Genomic DNA, 22,708 nt, shown 5'->3' with positions numbered 1-22,708 from the left:
TGAATCAAAGTAGACAAACTGTGTAGGGCTTGGTCTCCGTGGCGTGTCTAGCTATATCTAGTGGTGTCGTATCACTTGATAGCCAAACACGCAATGATACACCTGAACATGACACAGACATGACACGTGAGCCAGCCACCAGGAAATGATGGTGTAAATCTTAGCGACAACAAGCGTGACAGAATTCTGCAGCTTTCAGTGAATCTCTCTCTCTCTGACACACACACACACACAGACACACAGACACACACACAGACACACACACAGACACACACACACGCTCTTTACTGCCATCTGGCTCTGTAGTTCCCAAAACCCATCCCCCTTCCTTCCCCACTATGGGAGTCTCATCATCTCTGGCCTCTTTAGGCCCATCCATTTATCAGCTTCGCATGATGCACCCACCGTGGGTTTTATTTACCGCTAACCTGATTAGAACTGCTAATGAAGCCATCAAAACGAACAGCTCCTAGTTTTAAAGCAGGGCTTAAATGAACTATGCTCAGGCATGGTTGCTGCATGCTGAGCACGCTGAGCCAAGACTCACGCTAAAACATAACAACAGTATGAGTCGGGAGTCTGTATGAGCAGAGAGCAGAGAGAGGGATAACGAGAAGGAGCGATAGAGAGAGAGTGGGGGGGGGAGTGGAGAGAGAGAGACAAGGGGGGAGAGAGAGAGAGTGGAGAAAGAGAGAGAAAGAGAGAGAGAGCGAGGTTCTTCAGTGAGAGCCAAAAGGCCTATGTGTGAGTGGTTTTTGGCCAGTGTGGTTCTGTTCTGTGCCTGTGTCTGTTTGCCCCCTCTGACGACTGCTGTGTGCAGCCCGGCCCAGCAGCAGGCTGATGGAGACACAGCAGGCTGTGAGAACTGGAGAGGAGGGAGCACACACAGAGACACACACACACACACGCTGCTGTGAAGGGCCTCCAATGTGTGTCTGTGTGTGTCTGCACATCGGTGCCAAACACAAATAACTCAACAGGCCTGCTCCCGAATACACACAGAGCTGGGGATTTGGGGACAGATGATTCTCTTCAATGATTACTGGAGGAGATGGCAGAGGATCTCACCATACTGCCCAGCGTTATTATGCCATTTAAATGTGCATGTGTGCATATGCCGTGTGAGACTCTTGGTTTGTGTTTCGGTACATAAATAGCTTGATTTCTCATCCAATGAGTATCAGACATGTCTCCAGGGCAAAACTGCAGTAGAGGTCATTGCCTACTGTAAAGTGTGTCCCAAATGGTACCCTATTCCCTTATTTAGACCCATAGGGCTCAAATCAAATCAACCAAATCAAATCGAGCGTTACTCGCCACACGCTTCGTAAACAACAGGTGTGGACTAACAGTGAGATGCTTACTTACGGGACTTTCCCACAATGCAGAGAGGAAGAAGATGGAGACATAATCGAAAAGTAAAACACACTATAACGATAACTATAGACACGGGGTACCGGTAGAGTCGATGTGCAGGGTTACGAGGTAACTGAGGTAGATATGCACATATGTAACTAGCAGTAAAGGGACCGATCAGTAGTGCACTATATAGGGAATAGGGTGCCGTTTGGGACTTAACCCTAACAGTTATTACAATGGCAGTGTTACTGGTGAGGCGAACCAGAGGAAATAAAATCAACAACGAGGAAGTACCCTGCTGTTACAGCAGAGCGATAATAATCAGAGTATGTGTGTTTATATTTAAAACTCAATTCTGCTCTCCACCGCCAGTGGCCTGTACTATATCAATGACAGCTGTCAAATGGGGGAGTACGCTTTTTATTTTTATTTTTTACAACCCTCTTCGAAATACTAATCCAGTAATTGAAAGGCCTTTTGACCCCATCCTAGAACACGTCTTTCAATAATTAAACTCGTACTCATACAAAGTGAAATCACTGAGGCATGACTCAAGGACCATTGCAATCATCCATATTATTAGATCCCATGCACCACAGACAGTCCTCACACACCATATCGTCCTTCCATATTATGTAGTTCACACACACCACAGTCACACACCATAGACAGTCCTCACATACCACATAGTACCCACAAACCAGGTCAATCCCAAGCACCATATAGTTCTCACACACCACAGACGGTCCTCACACACCACAGACGGTCCTCACACACCACAGACGGTCCTCACACACCACAGACGGTCCTCACGCCCTACAGACGGTCCTCACACACCACAGACGGTCCTCACGCCCTACAGACGGTCCTCACGCCCTACAGACGGTCCTCACACACCACAGACGGTCCTCACACACCACAGACGGTACTCACGCACCACAGACGGTCCTCACGCACCACAGACAGTCCTCAAACACCACAAACAGTCCTCACACACCACTGACAGTCCTCACACACCACTGACAGTTCTCACACACCCCTGACAGTCCTCACACACCACTGAAAGTTCGCACATACCACCGACAGTCCTCATTCACCACTGACAGTGCTCACATATCACTGACAGTCCTCGCACATCACTGACAGTCCTCACACACTGACAGTCCTCACACATCACTGACAGTCCTCACACCACTGACATTTCGCACATACTGTACCACCGACAGTCCTCATTCACCACTGACAGTCCTCACAAACCCCTGACAGTCCTCACACACCACTGACAGTTCGCACATACCACCGACAGGCCTCTTTCACCACTGACTGTACTCACATATCACTGACAGTCCTCACACATCACTGACAGTCCTCACACACCACTGACAGTCCTCACACACCACTGACAGTTCGCACATACCACCGACAGTCCTCTTTCACCACTGACTGTCCTCACATACCCCTGACAGTCCTCACATACCGCTGACAGTCCTCACATACCGCTGACAGTCCTCACATACCGCTGACAGTCCTCACATATCACTGACAGTCCTCACATACCATAGAATTCATGGCAAAGTGATTGTGCTGCGTCTGGAGGTCCAGGGCGTGCTGGTAGCTGACGCCGATCTCTGTGTGGCTCTGCAGGAACACTTCCTTATTGTGACTGATCCAGTCAAACATCTACGATGGGAACACAGAACAAATACGTGAGATTGGTTACGTTACTGGTTGGGTCCTGTGTGGCCCAGCATGGAGCATGCAACACCAGTATGGTGGGCCCACCCATACAACAATGAAAGAACACGTATAAATGACACATACACAGACATTCCCATTGATAGTTTAGCACAGCAGATACATTATTATTATTTTTTATTTTTTTGTGGACTGGACAAAGAGGAAAGATATAGAAAATAGCAGAGGGCTGTACTTGAACCCATGCTTCAGCAGTATATATGTGTGCCAGAGGCAGCAGACTAGACCACTAGACCACCCGAAGCCAAGACAGAGAAACATTAAATTCATTACATGATACTATAGTGCTCTCCTTGGCATTAAAAATATACTAGTGATCAGATTTCATCAAACGCAGTCATCTCTCTTTCAAATCCTGGACAGCACGCTTGACTATTCAATAAAATGTCAAATGATGGTGGCGTGACAAGCGTGATTATTGGGTGACACAGGAACAACTCTCTAGGCCAGCAGCTTCACATCTCCGCTCTGAAGAGCCTGCGACGTTAGAACAAACCTATTTAATCAGGTTTGATCGAGCTGTTAATTAAACATTGACACTGGTGTGACCTCTCGCCGCTGCCTTCCGATGGAAGTCCTTACAGAGGGGAATTAGTCGCCCGACGTGTTTGTACTGATATCACAGCTTAGTTTCTCTGTTGCAGAAGCTGTTTGATAACTAACGCTAAAATCATTATTATGGCATTCAAAACAACGATGAAATTGCGGTTAAATGTATTCTATTTATTCAATGAGAAGTATTTTTTTTTTACAAATAGAACGGGAAGAGCTGAAAAATGCCTAGGAAATAGTGCTCCGTCATGTGTTTTGGTTTGACGCATATTTCTGACCGTCAAAGTAAAGACTTGAAAGACCGTATGATTGACCACTTACTTGTAAATTCTCCTACTTGTCATGCTTATTAAATGACATCTTGACAGCTTAATCTAATATCTTACAAATCAAATGAAGAGAAGCTGGCTAAAGAATTAATTAGCTCAACGACTGTTGGCTGTTTTTGTTGGGGGGGACAAATTCGGATTCAGAGCGGTAAGTTGATAATGCTGATAAATGACTCCCTATCATATTCACTTTGAGATGATGAATAGTGGAGAGCTGGTCGGGAAAAGAGAGCGATGATGAGCATTTATCATTTAGTCTACAAACCATTTTCCTTAAATGACCAACTCCATAAAGTACTCTGGAAAAACGCCACATTCCTTGAAAGGAACCAATTGATAGTATGACAGATACTATGATTCTCTACAGGGCATAACCTACAACTCTCCTCACTAAAATCCATTTCAGCCATTTTGTGAGAACAAAACAAAAGGAATGTTTTGGATCGTCATGACAGCAGGGGAAGACGACGACGTGGAGCCGAGGCGGGCCAGTAATTGTTCATTTTTGGCTATTGCCTACATAGAGTGCCACAAAAGCAGTGCACAAAAGAGTTTTAGGGCGCCATTCGGGATGCAACCAACAGAGATCACATGAGGTCATTACGGAGGAGGAGGAACAATAAACACCTGCGTCCCTCCCTCCCTCCCTCCCTTCCTCCCTCCCTTCCCTCAGTGAAATGAGGCCTTCTGTCTGTTACTGGTCCCTTTGGTCCTAATCCCCACAGATATGAACTGTCTCTACAGGGGTTACATGCGGACACGTTCGGTTCGGCCAAGCATTGTACAACAACAAAAAAAGAATAGCCTTCTTATGTTCGAGCTTCAAAAGGTGTCGCGTAAAACAAATGTGTTTCGCCTTTTGAATCTCCTCTCCGAATACTAACGTAGCGGCGTGTAACCCCGAACACTACTACGATTGTCCAAGTGCTTGGTCAGACCAGAATGAAAATAGTCCAATGTGTGAATCTGAGTTTACAAAATGACCAGTACCTGAATTGTTGAATCTATCATGATTCTGATTGGACTGCGTTGTTGTAACACGTTGTTAGTAAATCGCCATCCAATTGGAGAGGACACAGGGAGGGACATACACTGCACGTGTGCCATGCCTTAATTGGCATTATCCCCAGGGAAATGAATCATTATCTGGGCCTGTCCTAATCAGAGGCCCTATGGGGCTCCACGATCATTAGGGAAGGGACTGACTGCACTTATCCAAATGAAGGCATCTTCGTCATTGTAGGGTTTATTGGGGGGAGTGTTGGCTTGAGGGATTGGAGAGAATATTGCACGGTTATATGGGAATAATATAATTTTTCTTCCTCTCTGTAAACACTAGCTGTGTGGCAGTTCTACTTTAGTTTATTTGTCTGGTTGCCTTGACGAAGCAGGAAATGACCTGGCAATGTAAAATATTGTTCAGAATCATATGATATCATCTTCGTCATCAAAATACTATCACCTTTTCTTCGAGACCCGCCTGTGTCTCTGACCTTTGCCAGAGTTGTACAGGTCTTAATGTGAGGTTGTTGTTGCATCATGGGTTTTGGGGGTATTTGGGGTATATGAGGTTTTCCTTTAAAAGCCCGGAAGCTTCCAGAGAACCAAAAAGAATCACATGTAATTATTACATGTACCTTTGGGTTATTGACATTGTCAAAGGAGATGAGTGCGTAGATGAGAATAAATCCTTTTATCATCTCTAAAAACCCACTTAGAAACATTTCATGACTTGGAAAAGTGGGCAAAATACATGTTTATTCCCCCAAATACCATCTCAGGGAATGATGTACTGAGCCGCTCTGCTTTCATAATATATTATAAAAGCACATATCCTTGTAAAAGCATATTATATCCCATTTAATATGTGTTTCCAATAAATACAAACAAATGGCAGAGTTTTCTATGTATTTAGGCCCTTCATATAAACCGAGAAATGCGACGTGTAAAATGTCACCCTATTCCCTACATAGTGCACTACTTTAGTACACTATATAGGGGACCGGGTGCCATTTGGGGCGCTGCCTCGGCCTCACATCACATCGAGGCCAAAGTTTGTTATTGGTTCCCGTACTGAGGACATTCACGATGCGCCTCTAGGATAAATATTTGAGGACAAGACTCTAGGATATTTATATGCCAAAACCTCTCAATCGGTTTGCAACCTTTTTAATATAAATTCCTTGTCAACGTTTGTCTGCCTTCCTATACACAAGGCACATGTGTGGCAATGAGTTTGGTCTTACTAAAACACCCTGCGAGGCCAAATCAACAGAGGGTCTTTAATGTGATGCGGGTTTATTCGTTTTATTCTGTTAGGACACACAGGGTGTTGTGAAATCTGTGAATGTATTCTAATGTTTTGAAAATGGTATAACTGCCTTAATTTCGCTGGACCCCAGAAAGAGTAGCTGCTGCCTTGGCATATTAAATACAAAATACACATATACACAGATCAACTCAGCTTAACAGTTGTTATGGTGATGGTTGTTTCTGGCCCCTCTGGGCTTTGGTTACTCACCTTCTCTGCGTCCTGCTCAAAGAGGCGGAGCTGGAAACACTGGTCCAGTTTGAGCTTGCGGACGTGCCACATCTGGTGCAGGTGCTGTCTGGTCGAGTGCAGCTTGTCCAGCAGGCTGGCGATCTTAGGCACCACACTCTGGAAGTCGGCGCTGCCCGAGATGCAGTTCCTCCCAGAAAAACCGTCACTAGACCGGATACACTGAAGCAGCCTCTGGCCCTCCCTGTCCAGCTCCTCCACAGGAGCCTTCATCACCTTCTTCTTGAGCTGCGTGTGCTCGTCGATGAGCCCCCGGGAGCCCTCCACGTCCACCGGGAACTCCTTCTTGGCCAGCAGCTCCTGGAGGTCCTCCAGGCGGGAGAGGAGGTGCACGGCCGAGCCCATGAACTCCTCCAGGGCCACGCGCAGATCCATCCACTCCTCGTGGTTGTACTCCAGAGAGCCCTCAAAGTCGTCTGTCAGCTGGGACGGGTCCACCAACTTAGTCAGGCCCTCCACTGACACCATGCTAGTCTGTCAACAGCACACAATCGAGAGGCTCTCGTTATGTTACCCCCAAACCGGGTACAAGCTTCATTGGACGTGTCCAAAATAGTACTCTATTCCTTATATGGCAAACAAGGCCCAGGCTCTATGTAGGGAATAGGGTGACATTTGGAACAAAGCCATTCTGTTTCTTATTAGCACTACATGTTCACTGTGGAGGGAAGGAATGAGAGAGGGGAGGACCAAGGGGTGTAAACATAACCTCACACTACGTAGCATACTACTCATGGCTGACCTCTGTTACAGCCCTACAGGCAGAGAGGATGGGGAGGAAATAATCATTTCTCACCAGTCCTTCTGAAAATACAGCTCTGTGCTTCCTGTCCGGCTTTAGAGACATGTTCAAATTAGCGACTGTTGTTGAGTATCGCTGATAGTCCTGTGATTGATTAAACTTGAAAATAATGTGCTATTCAACTCTGGCTGAAATGCGACATCAAAACGACTCGTTTATCGTAATAATCGAAACCGGCATGCTGACTAGAGAAAACGTCTGTACTGAAGAAACATAAAATAGTTCAGGGCAGTAGGTAGACATTCCAACCAAAACAAGGTTCTGTTTGAGCCCATGCTGAGTGATGCTGAGCGAGAGGCTTACCTCAAATGTGAACTTGGCACTGCCAAAGTTGGTCTTCTGCTTCTGCCAGAAGTTGTCGGGTTTGATGATCAGCGCCACGCAGATCTCGGCGGGGAAGGCTTCCTGCAGGGTCTTCAGCAGAGGCTTGATCAGGTCCCACTTGGAGCCGCGCATATCAATGATGACCGTGAAGCCTCGCTTGCACACATCCTCACTGGGAGATAGAGGAGATGAAAGGACCATTCGAGAGAGAGGAGAGAGGGATAGTGAGAGAGAAACGGAGAGAGGAGGGGCGAGAAAGAGAGAGGAGGGGGTGAGTGAAAAAGAGACAGGAAGAGAGAGAGAGAGAAACAAAAAAGAGAGAGAGAGAGAAAAACAAAAGAGAGAGAGAGAGATAACCAACCGCTAGTACCCAGCATTCCCTGTACATCACATCCACTCCCATAGAGTTTGCTCGAGCTGGGGCGGGCGACGTCACGCCATCCAACACTCCCTACTTAATATCCCTCTGCCAATTTAGACTCCCCTGGACTGTCAGCCAGGCACGGTGCTAAAGCCATTACACCACTGGAACTGTGTAACTGCTGTGACTAAATGACAAGCGCTGTTCAATTGGAGTTGTTTCCAGCTGACGCACTGCTTCTACCTTCGATGTGGTACGATCCCTCGCGCGATTCTACTTTCTGACAAGCCTGTCATCGACATTAAGCTCTGTTGTTTTAGATTATAATACAAACGATAGCATATCACACACAAACCTCTTCTCTCTTCATGGGCATGTCCTCTTTCGATGTAACAGGCTTATTTGTTGAGAGTCTTGTTTCAATTTCAACCCCGCAAAATGGAGGGCCCCACTTTTCTAACAGGTTATGAGGCTGTAATGCTATTAACGCTCTATTCTTAGGCCTGATGCTCCGAAAGCACTTTAACGCGATTGGAAGAAGATAAAAATAAACTCTAATTGCTTTGGCCCGCCACAGGCCCTCCAGCCTCCGCTACTTCTGCAATTAATATGATCCTCTGCATCGCTTTGTGCAGGAAGACTGGGGACACACAGGAGACAATGTCTGCATCCCAAATTGGCTCCCTATTCCCTATGTAGTGCACTACTTTTGACCAGGGCCCATAGGACTCTGGCGAAAAGTAGTGCACTACATAGGGAATAGGGTGCCAATTGAGACGCACACAACACATTTGTACCAACAGCAGTCTATTAGGCCGCCTTGTATCCTGCCATTTTCTCTTCTCAATGGGCCAAGGACAACAGGAAAACAGCCTTGACACAGTCACACACATCCTACTAGTAGAAAAGAGAAGTGATACTGGTTAGATGAATTTCTCCCTTTGTATTGAGTCGATGAGGTGCTATGTGAAAACACTACTTTAATTTCCAGGTACTGTAGGCTGAAATGTCAATGGATATGTAGCCCGTGACCTTTGGCTTTGCCACACTGATTGTCAATGAACAGCAGCATTTATCGACTTGGAATGTGTCCTAAATGGAACCCTACTCCCTTTATAGAGCACAATGGGCCCAGGTCAAACGTAGTGCACTATATAGAAAATAGGGTCCCATTTGGGACATAGAGACGTCGACTTGCTCGTTCACTTTCAAATTAAGGGAACATGTTGAAGTGGTTATGACATCATTGTCTCAGTGTGTGGTTTCCCTCACCCATGCAAGCTCAGCTAACTCCAATGAGCTCAATACAAACGGAGACTGTTGCTGAAATATCACAGTAGCTATCACTGCAAACACAAATCCAAGAATGACAAATAAAGAGAATTAACATTTTCTGGACGCAGAGAGGGAATTCCAATAAATGGCTGGGTAGAGGTTGGGGAGTGGGGGATAGGTTGGGTGGATGGTGGTACTGGTGGCATGGATCAATAGCATTGACAGAAACAGGAAAGGAAGCAACAGGCACTGACTGGGATGCTGTGATCTGGAGCTACAGTATCACATTCAGATGCGTCAAATACAACAGGTGTAGACCTTACTGTGAAATGCTTACTTACAAGCCCTTCATTTTATTGTATTTAACATTTATTTAAATAGGCAAGTCAGTTAAGAACAAATTATTATTTACAATGACGGACTACTTGTAACAGGCTGACCACACCGCCCGCGCGTTGCAAAATAAATTTAGAAATCTATATTATTCAATTATTGCACCCACACTGCACCCACAACGAGCGTCTGCTTTGCCAAGTGCTAAAATAGAAGTCAGTTCTATTTGTGACGCAGATCGCACTGCAAGTCCTGGCTCTCCCGTCTCCTCATTGGTTTATAGAAGCAGGTACCCACGTGCCATCTCCTGAATGGTTATACTCACGTGGGTGACTGAAAGACGAACGAGATTGGTGGCGGTGTTGCACCTAATTTATGAAAGTTCCCATCGCAATTTAAAGTCCAGAGAAGGAAAAGCCTAGAAGGAGGAGAGATGACTAGAAACGATTCGGTTGACCGTTTTATGTGTGGATTAATTGTCGGAGGAGAGGACCTTGTGCATTTCAGGTAAAATAACAACTCAATGTTTATATCCCAGGATAAATTAGTTAGCAACAGCAAGCTAGCTAAATAGGACAAATTAGCTAGCAAGTGCAAGCTAGCTAGCTAGCTAAATTGCCATAAATGTTTAATGCATTTTGACCTGTCCCAATATTAATGTAATTGGTTCAGTTTGTTTTGATATTTTAACCTGCGTGTCATAATCGCGTTTGGTGTGGGCGGATAAAATAAATTTATGCATGATGGCGCAGCGTTTGCGGGGGTGCAGGTTAGTCGAGGTAACTTGTACACCTAGGTAGGGGTAAAGTGACTATACATAGATAATACACAGCGAGTAACAGCAGTGTAAAAACAAAGAGGGAGGTGGCTATTTTATTAATTGTTGAGCAGTCTTATGGCTTGGGGGTAGAAGCTGTTAAGGAGCCTTTAGGTACCGCTTGCCATGCGGTAGCAGAAAGAACAGTCTATGAGTTGGGTGACTGGAGTCTTTGAGAATTTTTGGGGCCTTCCTCAGACACCGCTCAGTGGGTCTAGTGTTTCCCGGGATGATGGTGCTGATGTGAGCCATGTCCAGCCTTTCAAAGCACTTCATGGCTACCGACGAGAGTGCTACGGGGCAGCAGTCATTTAGGCAGGTTGCCTTCGCTTTCTCGGTCACAGGGACTGTGGTGGTTTGCTTGAAACACGGAGGTATTAACACAGTTCTTAATACAATTCCTGACGGTCACAGTCACACAACTCATTATGAAACCATTTTCAGCGTCTTTAAAGAAAGCACACACCGACAAAAGGTCGACACCGAAACGCCTGCGTGAATTTATTCAGCCTCTCCGGTGAAAAGAGAGACCGGGAAAGACGTGAAGCTACTTGAGACAGAGAAACAGAAAACCACAAAAGAGTCTGGAGAGAGGCTCTCATTGCTCAATGGTTGACAGCGCGGCTCCAGAAGTACGCCATGTGGCCACGCCCCGCTTCCTTCTCTCTGCTCTGTAATTACCTTATCCTTTTCCATTCGCGACATGTGTTGGTAATGGTGGTGGGTCAGTTGGAGGGAAGTTAGGGGGACTCTCGCTGGCTCTCAGGCCGGGCTGACTGTTTAAACTCTCATTAAGCAGGTCACACAGAGAGGCTTTGAAGCTGACTTCATAGGTCCACTGCCAGGCCTGATCAATGGCTGAACGCACTCAGTGCAGCCCCGTCACTCCGCCTGGCTGACAGCACCCGAAACACACACACACACAAACCCATGTGCGCACACACACCATACACACTTGCGCACACACGTATGCATACACACGCACAGGCACACATGCACAGGCACACACACATTTTCCACTGCAGTTAAAAGCATGGCCACGAGGATCAGCCCGGGGAAATATAAGTGTTTGGATAACGCAAGAAAAACACACACACACACACGATGGCACGAACCGAGTGTGAACATTTTCAGCATGTTTGTAACCATGGCCCAGGCTTTGACAGATATAAGACCAAGCTAGTGAAACACATCGGTGCCTTCGGAAAGTATTCAGACGCCTTGACTTTTCCCACATTTTGTTACGTTACAGCCTTATTCTAAAATGTATTAAATAGATGTTTTCCCTCATCAATCTACACACAATACCCCATAATGACGAAGCGAAAACAGGTTTTTAGACATTTTTGCAAATGTATAAAAAAAATGAAAAACAGAAACACCTTATTTATACGTAAGTATTCAGACCCTTTGATTTGAGACTCGACATTGAGCTCCTGTGGATTCTGCTTCCATTGATCATCCTTGATTTGGCCCGTCTATATAAGGTTCCACAGTTGACAGTGCATGTCAGAGGAAAAACCAAGCCACGAGGTCGAAGAAAATATCCGTAGAGCTCCGAGACAGGATTGTGTCGAGGCACAGATCTGGGGAAGGGTACCAAAACATCGCTGCAGCACTCCACCAAGCAGGCCTTTTATGTAGAGTGGACAGACGGAAGCTGCTCCTCAGTAAAAGGCACATGACAGCCCGCTTGGAGTTTGCCAAAAGGCACCTAAAGGACTCTCAGACCATGAGAAACAAGATTCTCTTGTCTGATGGAACCAAGACCGAACTCTTTGGCCTGAATGCCCAGCGTAACGTCCCTACGGTGAAGCATGGTGGTGGCAGCATCATGCTGTGGGGATGTTTTTCAGCGGCAGGGACTGGGAGACAGCTCTTAAGGTTCCTTTGAGAACACTTGCCAGATAAAGAATGGTGTGGCATTAGACTTGGCATCCACAGAATTTCTAAAAGGTTTGTGAAATGTGTGGAAGCCTGCAGATGTGCCCCTTTCATACAGCAAATTGGCAAATGTTAAATTGATTTTCAGGGTACCATTTCTAATGTTGATTTATGAGTTAAATGAACACTAAAAATAGTTCATTTAATACTAATTTGGTGTAAAACAACTCCAGTGTTGGTGTTAACATCCAGAGTTGAACCAAAACCCCGACCATCATATAATATTTCAATATCTATCTTTCTGCATGTACATTAACTTTTTCATTCATCTTATCCTACTCAAATATTAATAACATACATTTTTCTAAACTACACTGAACAAAAATATATACGCAACATGTAAAGTGTTGGTCCCATGTTTCATGAGCTGAAATAAAAGATGCCAGAAATTGTCCATTCGCACAAAAAGCTTATTTTTCTTATTTACATCGCTGTGAATGAGTAGAGTGCCTCATGTTGGCGGTGGGCTTTTGGTATGGGCAGGCATAAGCTACTGACAACGAACACAATTGCATTTTATTTTATCGACGCACAGAAATACCGTGACGAGATCCTGAGGCCCATCTGAAGCTGGAGACTTATATCTCCCTCACTAACTTTAAACATCAGCTATCCGAGCAGCTTACCGATTGCTGCAGCTGTACACAGCCCATATGTAAATAGCCCATCCAATCTACCTACCTCATCCCCGTATTGTTGTTATTTACTTTTCTGCTCTTTTGCACACCAGTATCTCTACTTGCACATCATCATCTACACATCTATCAATCCAATGTTAATTTGCTAAATTGCAATTGTAATCAAAGAAACATCCCATTGAAGGTTCTTCAGAGAACCTAAAATGGTTCACCTATGGCATCGCTCTGAAAAACATTATTTGGTTCCAACTGGAACCTTTATTTTTTAAGCGAAGGGAATAGGGTGCCATTTGAGATGCAAGCCTCGTGTGCATCGAAGAGAGAAATCCGATCTGCAATGTACAGATAGGTTTAACGTACTAAGGCAGGTAAGGAAACAGAGCAGCTGTTCTAGCAAACTGTCATAAATCATTCCTGCGGCTTTTCTTCAGGGAGGCTCTCTAATGGCCCTCCTGGAAAAACTAAAAAGGCTTGGTGAGAGGGAGAGAGGGAGCCCCCGAAAATCCTGGGCTCACTGTTTACATTAGCCAACTGTAGCCTCAAGGATGGGCTCAAAGCCAGATGCTTTCATGAGACTTCACTCCACACTAGTCCATACACCAAATGGGTGAGTCCTAAACAGCACCCTATTCAACATATAGTGCACTACATTTGACCACAGCCCTATGGGCCCTAGTCAAAAGTACGGCAGTGGTTCCCAACTCTAGTCCTCGAATACCCCCAACAGTACACATTTTTATTGTAGCTTCAAACTGTCAACTAATTATCAGGCCCTCAATGAGTTGAATCAGGTGTTTTATGTCTGGGTCTACAACAAAAACTGTGCTGTTGGAGGTCCTCGAGGGCTGGAGTTGGGAACCACTGATATAGGGAATAGAGTGCCATTTGGGATGCATAATTTGTATACATACGCTACATTAGCCAAACACAGCCTGAGCAGAGGTGGATGGGAGTGAAAAAAAGACTGAGAGAAACAGCTCTACTATGGATGGATTAGTTAATAGTGCAACTGGGTTTGGCCAAGAGGTTGGCTTTCTGAAAGACGTGTGTGTGTGTGTGGGGGGGTCAGTCTTCCCATGCAGAGCCTCAGACAACAGGTCTAACTCGCATACTGTTCCATGAATTCCATTCCAGCCATTACAATGAACCCATCCTCCTATAGCTCCCTCCCACCAGCCTCCTCTGTGAAAGACAGAAGATGGACCCTCACGCATACATTTAAATAGAACACTAGATTTTGACATTGGCATCCTAGCAATATGACTAATTAATCCACCACTTTGGTTAGGAAAACTTTGATCAAATTTGGTAAAATATTGTTAGCTAGTTAGTCAGCTAGTGAATTATAGGATCTCTATGCCCTCACATCTCACATACCATAAACAAATAATAAAAGAGTGGAAAATCATATATGGTTCTCCGTCTTCCTATTGAAATGGCTGTTAGTAGTACACTACACGATCAAAAGCATGTGCTCGTCGAACATCTCATTCCAATATCCTGGGCATTAATATGGAGCTGCTCCCTCCTATGCTGCTACAACAGCCTCCACTCTTCTGGGAAGGCTTTCCACTAGATGTAGCAACACGATCATTAGTGAGGTCAGGCACCGATTTTGGGCGATTAGGCCTGGCTCACAGTCGACGTTCCAATTCATCCCAAAGCTGTTCGATGGATTTGAGGTTAGGGCTCTGTAAAGGCCAGTCAAGTTCTTCCACACCAATCTCAACAAACCATTTCTGTATGGACCTTGATTTGTGCACGGGGGCATTGTCGTGCTGAAACAGGAAAGGGCCTTCCCCAAACTGTTGCCACAAAGTTGGAAGCACAGAATCATATAGAATGTCATTGTATGCTGTAGCATTAAAATGTCCCTTCACTGGAACTAAGGGGCCTAGATGGAACCATGAAAAAAAGTCCCAGACCATTATTCCTCCTCCACCAAACTTTACAGTGGCCCTATGCTTTGGGGTAGGGTAGCGTTCTCCTGGCATCCACCAAACCCAGATTAGTTCGTCGGACTGCCAGATAGTAAAGCGTGATTCATCACTCCAGAGAATGCGTTTCCACTGCTCCAGAGTCCAATGGCGGCGAACTTTACACCACTCCAGCCGACGCATGGTGATCTTAGGCTTTTGAGCGGCTCCTCTGCCATGGAAACCCACTTCATGAAATGCCCAATGAATAGTTATTGTGCTGATGTTGCTTCCAGAATCAATTTGGAACTCGCTAGTGAGTGTTGCAACCGAGGACAGATGATTTTTTACGCACTACGTGTTTCAGCACTCGGCGGTCCCGTTCTATGAGCTTGTGTGGCCTAACACTTAGTGGCTAAGCCATTGTTGCTCCTAGCACTTACATTTGACTGGGGCAGCTCTAACAGGGCAGAAATTTGACAAACTGACTTATTAGAGCTCTTCAGAAAGGCCATTCTACTACCAATGTTTGTCTATGGAGATTGCATGGCTGTGTGCTCGATTTTATTCACCTGTCAGCAACGGGTGTGGGTGAAATAGTCAAATACACTATACACTATACTGTATATACAAATGTATGTAGTATGTAAATTGTATCTATAATTTCCATTCATCTTTCTGTGGGAGCATTTTTTTAAATGTACTATGAGAATTACAAATGTCTATAATATTCTTAGATTTTGTATGTCGTGCCAAGTGTTCCTTTTGTGATTGTAATTTCTGTGTCGAGAAAAATTTGAAAATGTTCCCACAGAAAGATGTATGGAAATTATAGATACAATTTACATACATCCGTCTGTGGGAGCATTTTCACATTTGTCCTACTAGAATTATAATCACAAAAGGAACACTTGGCTCGACACACAAAATCTAAGAATATTCAATCAAATAATGTCTACATTTCATGATATACAGTGCATTTGAAAGGTATTTAGACCCCTTGACTTTTTCAACATTTTTTTACTTTACAGCCTTTTTCTCAAATATATGTATTTTTTAATTCCCCTCATCAATCTACACACAATACCCCATAATGATAAAGCAAAAACAGGTTTTTAGACATTTTTGCAAACACCTTATTTACATAATTATTCAGACCCTTTGCTATGAGATTCAAAGTTGAGCTCAGGTGCATCCTGTTAACATTGATCATCCTTGAGATGTTTCTACAACTTAATTGGAGTCCACCTAGGGTAAATTAAATTGATTGGTCATGATTCGGAAAGGCACACACGTGTCTATATAAGGTCCCACAGTTGACAGTACATGGCAGAGCAAAAACCAAGACACGAGATCGAAGGAATTGTCCTTAGAGCTCTGAGACAGGATTGTATCAAGGCACAGATCTGGGGAAGGGTATAAAAAAATGTCTGCATCAATGAAGGTCCCCAATAACACAGTGGCCTCCATCCTTCTTAAATGGAATACATTTGGAACCACCAAGACTCGTCCTAGAGCTGGCCACCTGGCAAAACTGAGCAAACGGGGGAGAATGGCCTTGGTCAGGAAGGTGACCAAGAAACCGATGGTCACTCTGACAGAGCTCCAGAGTTTCTCTGTGGAGATGGGAGAACATTCTTGAAGGACAACCATCTCTGCAGCACTCCACCAATCAGGCCTTTATGGTAAAGTGGCCAGACGGAAGTCACTCCTCAGTAAAAAAAACACATGAGTTTACCAAAAGGCACCTAAATGACTCAGACCATGAGAAACAAGATTCTCTGGTCTGATGAAACCAAGATTGAACTTTTTGGCCTGAATGCCAAGCGCCACATCTGGAGGAAACATGGCACCATCACTACGGTGAAGCACGGTGGTGTCAGCATAATGATGTGGGGATGTGTTTCAGCGGCAGGAACTGGAAGACTAGTCAGGATTGAGGGAAAGATGAACGGCGCAAAGTGCAGGGAGATCCTTGATGAAAACCTGCTACAGAGTACTCAGGACCTCAGACTGGGGCGAAAGGTTCACCTTCCAACAGGACAAGGACCCTAAGCACACAGCCAAAAAAACGCAGGAGTGGGTTCGGGACAAGTCTCTGAATGTCCTTGAGTGGCCCAACCAAAGCCCGGACTTGAACCCGATCGAACATCTCTGGAGAGACCTGAAAATAGCTGTGCAGGGAGGATCCCCATCCAACCTGACAGAGTTTGAGAGGATCTGCAGAAAAGAATGGGAGAAACTCCTCAAATACAGATGTGACAAGTTTGTAGGGTCATACCCAAGAAAAATCGAGGCTGTAATCGCTGCCAAAGGTGCTTCAACAAAGTACTGAGTAAAGGATCTGAATACTTATGTAAATGTGAAATGTCGTTTATTTTTATTTTTTTATACATTTGCAAAAATGTCTAAAACTGTTTTTGCTTTGTCATTATGGGTTATTTTCTGTAGATTGACGAGAAAAATGACAATTGTTTATTCACTTTAGAATAAGGCTGTAACATAACAAAATGTGGAAAAAGTCAAGGGATCGGAATACTTTCCGAACGCAACGTACACCACGACATGAATAAGGCAGAATGGACCATGTTGAAGTACACTCTAATGTGTATGCTGTGTGTCAGCATACATGGCGATGGCATGTTTCTCCTGCTAGTCACATACATTAAGTCATGTTTACATTAGTATGATTATGAAATGAGTCCAGGGACCGTATGTGTCAAGCGTCTCAGAGTAGGAGTGCTGATCTAGGATCAGGTCCCATCTGTCCATGTAATCTTGCAGGTTGACGTTTATTGTCATGAGTCTTGTCCTGGAGGCAAAACTACGTGTTTCCCCTTTAGATATGCCAGCTGCAAAGTCAAAATGGGCTATATTGTAAGAATGTGCTTTTTTGGTTTTAATTTAAAGTTAGGGTTAGCAGTGTGGTTACGGTTAGGGTTAAGGTTAGGGTTAAGTTTAAATTCAGATTTGATGACTTTGCGGCTCTGCCAGCTTGTGACCATTCTGCAGAGTTGACTCCAGAACAAGATTGAAAAATGCTAAACTGCTTCAATCTTATTCAATGTGATCTAAAAAGCAAAAAACAGATCATAAATCAGATACCTCTCCACTGTTCTTACCTGGGCACAGTGGAGAGGTACGTCACCAGCTGTCGCAGCTCCTCGTGTTTTATTCTATCATGGTTGCTTCTGGCAGGGAAGGTCAGTATGGGGCCACCTCTCTTATCACGACCTCCTGTAGGAACACAGACAGTAGAAATCTCCTTATTTTTGAGAGCAATATGTCAGAAATAGATAGAGCTTTAAGTGCACATCAGGGATCCGCTCCAAATGGCACCCTATTCCCTATAGAGTGCACTACTTTGACCAGGGCCCATATGGTACTAAAGCTTCATGCTGCGATTCTCAGTATTCTCTCAGAGTGCCAGTGTACATCAATTACGGTAAGACATGGTATACAACGTAATGAGGGTAAAAAGGGTCTATCTTCATGTCTCTCATTTACTAGGTCTTTATCCCAAATGGCACCCTATTTCTTGTACTACTTTTGACCGGAGCCCATGGTCAAAAGTAGTGCACTGTAATAGGGAATATGGTGTCATTTGGGACACATCCCATGTGTAGAGGGATGCATGACCAGTTTGAGGGGGAAGTACATTTGTTTATCCCTGGTGCTCATGGGACTTGGCAACAACAAGGGAGACAGGGAGGCAAGGCAGCAACAACGCCCCAGAGGAAGGGCATGGATGGCCTTGTCCAGGTGAGATTTTGTTGGTGACAGATCTTTGTTGACTTTTTTTGGGAGAATCAACCCCCTCGGATGGCGGAACTCCCCTGTGCCTCCCCCTCCCCTCTCTGACAAATGTCCACCAGTCTTTCATCCTCAAGGCCCCCCCCCTCAGTGTGTGTGTGTGTGTGTGTGTGTGTGTGTGTGTGTGTGTGTGTGTGTGTGTGTGTGTGTGTGTGTGTCTGCACCACACACTGGGCCTCGTCACAGAGATAAGGCCAACATTACTCTACTGCTGCTGGGGGAACCTCTATATATTTACTGGAGAAAAAAATGAGTGTTACTGGCATAACCCCGGTTATATGAGAATATATGAGTGAGATGTCTCATTCGCTCTAGCGAACCAATCACACAAGATCTGTTGGAGACAGACAGGTCGAGTGGCGAACAAGGTGAGTCCCTTCCCTCCTTATAAGGCGCCACTCGCAAATCCTCTGGTCATTCTCAAGCATGGTTCTCTTCCTTGGGATCGTGCGAGCAGTGAGACATTTCACCCATATATTCTCATAGAACCGGGGTTACGCAAGTAACCCTAGGTTCTATTTCGAATACTAATTTCAATGTCTCACTTATGGGATATGGCCAACTCCTGTATCGCAGACATGCTCTCCAAAGTCAGGGTAGTCCCAACAGCATCACCCCTCAGAGACTCTGAGGAAGGTGCAGTGACAACCAGTCATTAAGACCTCATTAATGTATGAGGGGTGGCCCAACACGCCGCATTGAAAATCTCTTGCAAAGAGATGGCTTTGAACAGTGCCCAAGAGGTAGCCATACCTCTGGTGGAATGAGCCCTCAGACCCTACGGGGGTGGTAAATCCTTGCTATTATAAGCCAATATACTGTAATAGCCTATCCAATGGGATAGCCGTTGACAAAAGAGGAGCCCACACTTGCAGGGGGGCATGAAGAGTTATTTTGCCATGCTTTCATTCTATCCCAAGTAGATGTGCAAAGCATGCATACTGATGGTGAGTGCAGCTTGCTCACTCCATTGCGGACGTAAGGGCAATCAGTAAAGGAGAGATATTTAATCTCTTGCTCGCTTTCCGGCAGCAGTGAAACTGCCTCCAGAGCAATAGAAAGGTCCCAAGATGGGGCTAAAGGCTTGGAAACTGAGCGTACCTAACATGATCCCTTCATAAGACAAGATAACAGAGGATGTATCCTTGTCGGCCTGCCCATATGACAGGCTGACAATGCTTCTAAATAGACCTTGACAGTGGAGAACGACCTTCCCTCTGTCCAAAATGTCCTGTAATATGCATAGAATCTGGCCTACAGAGCATTGGTGAGAAAACATCTGTTTTTGTTCACACCACTTCTCAAAAACACTCCACTTGTTTCCATACGGTGAGCGTGTAGAATGGGGCTCTTGCTTTTCTCAATGATTCCGAGAGACAAGCCTGTTGAATAATAATGAGGACATCAAAACTATGTACTAGCACATTTGGAATGATGTAATAACCAAAAAAGTATTAAACAAATCAAAATATATTTTAGATTCTTCAAAGTAGACACCCTTTGCCTTGATGACAGCTTTGCACACTCTTGGCATTCTCTCAACCAGCTTCACCTGTAATGCTTTTTCAACAGTCTTGAAGGAGTTGCCACATATGCTGAGCACTTGTTGGCTGCTTTTCCTTCACTCTGAGGTCCAACTCATCCCAAACCATCTAAACTGGTTTGAGGTCAGGTGATTGTGGAGGCCAGGTCATATGATGCAGCACTCCATCACTCTCCTTCTTGGTCAAATACCCCTTTTGAAAAACAATTGATAGTCCCACTAAGTACAAACCAGATGGGATGGTGTATCACTACAGAATGCTGTGGTAGCCATGCTGGTTAAGTGTGCCTTGACTCCTAAATAAATCACTGACACTGTCACCAGCAAAGCACCCCCACACCATCACACCTCCTCCATGCTTCACGGTAAGAAGCACATATGCAGAGATCATCCGTTCACCTTCTCATCAAACCAAAGGACAGATTTCCACCAGTCTAATGTCCATTGCTCGTGTTTCTTGGACCAAGCAAGTCTCTTCTTATTATTGGTATCCTTTAGTAATGATTAATTTGCAGCAATTCGAACATGAAGGCCTGATTCATGCAGTCTCCTCTGAACAGTTGATGTTGAGATGTGTCTGTTACTTGAACTCTGTGAAGCATTTATTTGGGCTGCAATCTGAGGTGCAGTTGACTATAATGAATTTATCCTCTGCAGAAGAGGTAACTCTGGGTCTTCCTTTCCTGTGGCTGTCCTCATGAGAGCCAGTTTCATCATAGCGCTTGATGGTTTTTGCGACTGCACTTGAAGAAACTTTCAAAGTTCTTGAAATTTTCCGGATTGACTGACCTTCATGTCTTAAAGTAACGATAGACTGTCATTTCTCTTTGCTTATTTGAGCTGTTCTTGACATAATATGGACTTGGTATATTACCAAATATCTTCTGTATTCCACCTCTAACTTGTCACAACTGATTGGCTCAAACACAATAAGAAGGAAATAAATTCCACAAATTAACTTTTGACAAGGCACACCTGTTATTTTAAATGAATTTCAGGTGACTACCTCATGAAGCTGGTTGAGAGAATGCCAAGAGTGTGCAAAGCTGTCATCAAGGCAAAGGGTGGCTACTTTGAAGAATCTCAAATATAAAACATATTTTGATTTATTTATCACTTTTTTGGTTACTACAGGATTCCATATGTGTTATTTCATAGTTTTGATGTCTTCACTATTATTCTACAATGTAGAAAATAGTAAAAATAAAGAAAACCCCTTGAATGTGTTGGTGTGTCCAAACTTTTGACTGGTTCTGTATTTTATTTTACCAGGCAAGTCAGTTAAGAACAAATTATTATGTTCAATGCCGGCCTTCGAACAGTGAGTTAACTGCCTTGTTCAGGGGCAGGACGACATACTTTTACCTTGTCGGCTCAGGGATTCAATCTTGCAACATTTCGGTTCCTAATCCAACGCTCTAACCACTAGGCTACCTGCCTCCCCAATATCTGTATCTCTTCTTTACAGCTCAAAGAATGCCTTGAGTTAACAACGGGCTTAGATTATTAGACTAAATGAGATTTTTTTTATTTCACATGGAGTTGAACTTGTTTTTAGAACAGAGTTTTAGTCAGCTCCCATTCCCAGTCAGCTTTCTTCACCAGCATTTGACCTGTTTACCCTGGTCATTCAGAGATGTGTCAGAAATGATGAAACAAAAGACAAAAAAACATGTTTTAGCCACACTGGCTGGCTGCAATGAACTTAGAGGCTGGGGACCCCTATGGGCTCTGGTCCAAAGTAGTGCACAATATAGGGAATACGGGTTCCATTTGGGACATACTGGATACTGGATTCTTGCCAGCAGCATTGTATTAATGAGCATTGAGGTCATGGAAATGTTTATCTCCACTGTCCAAACCTGGGTTTAAACACTATTTTAAATCATTTCAAATGTTGCTGTCTTTGATTGAGCTTGCCTACCACAATAGAGCCAATAGAACACCTACAGAATTGTAAACCCCACCCATCTGGCCCTGCAGCCATGCTAAAGCAAACGCTAAAAGTATTTGAAAGATTTTGAATAGTATTTGAACCCAGGTCTGCACACTGTACTGTTGAACTCTGTAACGAGAATATCCTGTACAGTAGAAATGACCAGGGTGACATAATCATCGAGGTAAGGTCTAGGGGAGGGGAATGTGATGTGTCGTTGTACTGACATCCAGTATGTCCCAAATGGAACCCGTATTCCCTATATAGTGCACTACTTTGGACCAGAGCCCATAGGTGTCCCCAGCCTTACATCAACAGTACTGGAAACCGAACCTGACAGCCCATGTAGAGGTTGTGATTCAATGTAAGGTACTCTGCTACAACAGGATATCATGGGGTGGCAGGTAGCCTAGTGGTTAGAGCGTTGCACCAGTAACTGGAAGGTTGCTAG

General features: G+C 44.5%; 1 protein-coding gene across 3 annotated transcripts in view; it reads right to left on the bottom strand.

Moving 5' to 3' along the window:
- The window catches only part of LOC135519683 (kalirin-like), a 259,660-nt gene that overhangs the window by 137,480 nt on the left and 99,472 nt on the right, over positions 1-22,708 (bottom strand). For all 3 annotated transcript variants that reach the window (XM_064944915.1, XM_064944916.1, XM_064944917.1), the window contains exons 3-6: positions 18,088-18,202; positions 7,661-7,853; positions 6,517-7,029; positions 2,917-3,039 (exon numbers count right to left, since the gene is read on the bottom strand). In XM_064944915.1, coding sequence (XP_064800987.1) covers positions 2,917-3,039; positions 6,517-7,029; positions 7,661-7,853; positions 18,088-18,202 — 944 coding nt within the window. The remainder of the gene's footprint in view (positions 1-2,916; positions 3,040-6,516; positions 7,030-7,660; positions 7,854-18,087; positions 18,203-22,708) is intronic.

This window comes from Oncorhynchus masou, chromosome 29 (assembly GCF_036934945.1).
Source record: "Oncorhynchus masou masou isolate Uvic2021 chromosome 29, UVic_Omas_1.1, whole genome shotgun sequence".
NCBI lineage: Eukaryota > Metazoa > Chordata > Actinopteri > Salmoniformes > Salmonidae > Oncorhynchus > Oncorhynchus masou.
Note: the sequence above shows the minus strand (reverse complement) of the source record. Positions and strands in the feature narration are given on the sequence as shown.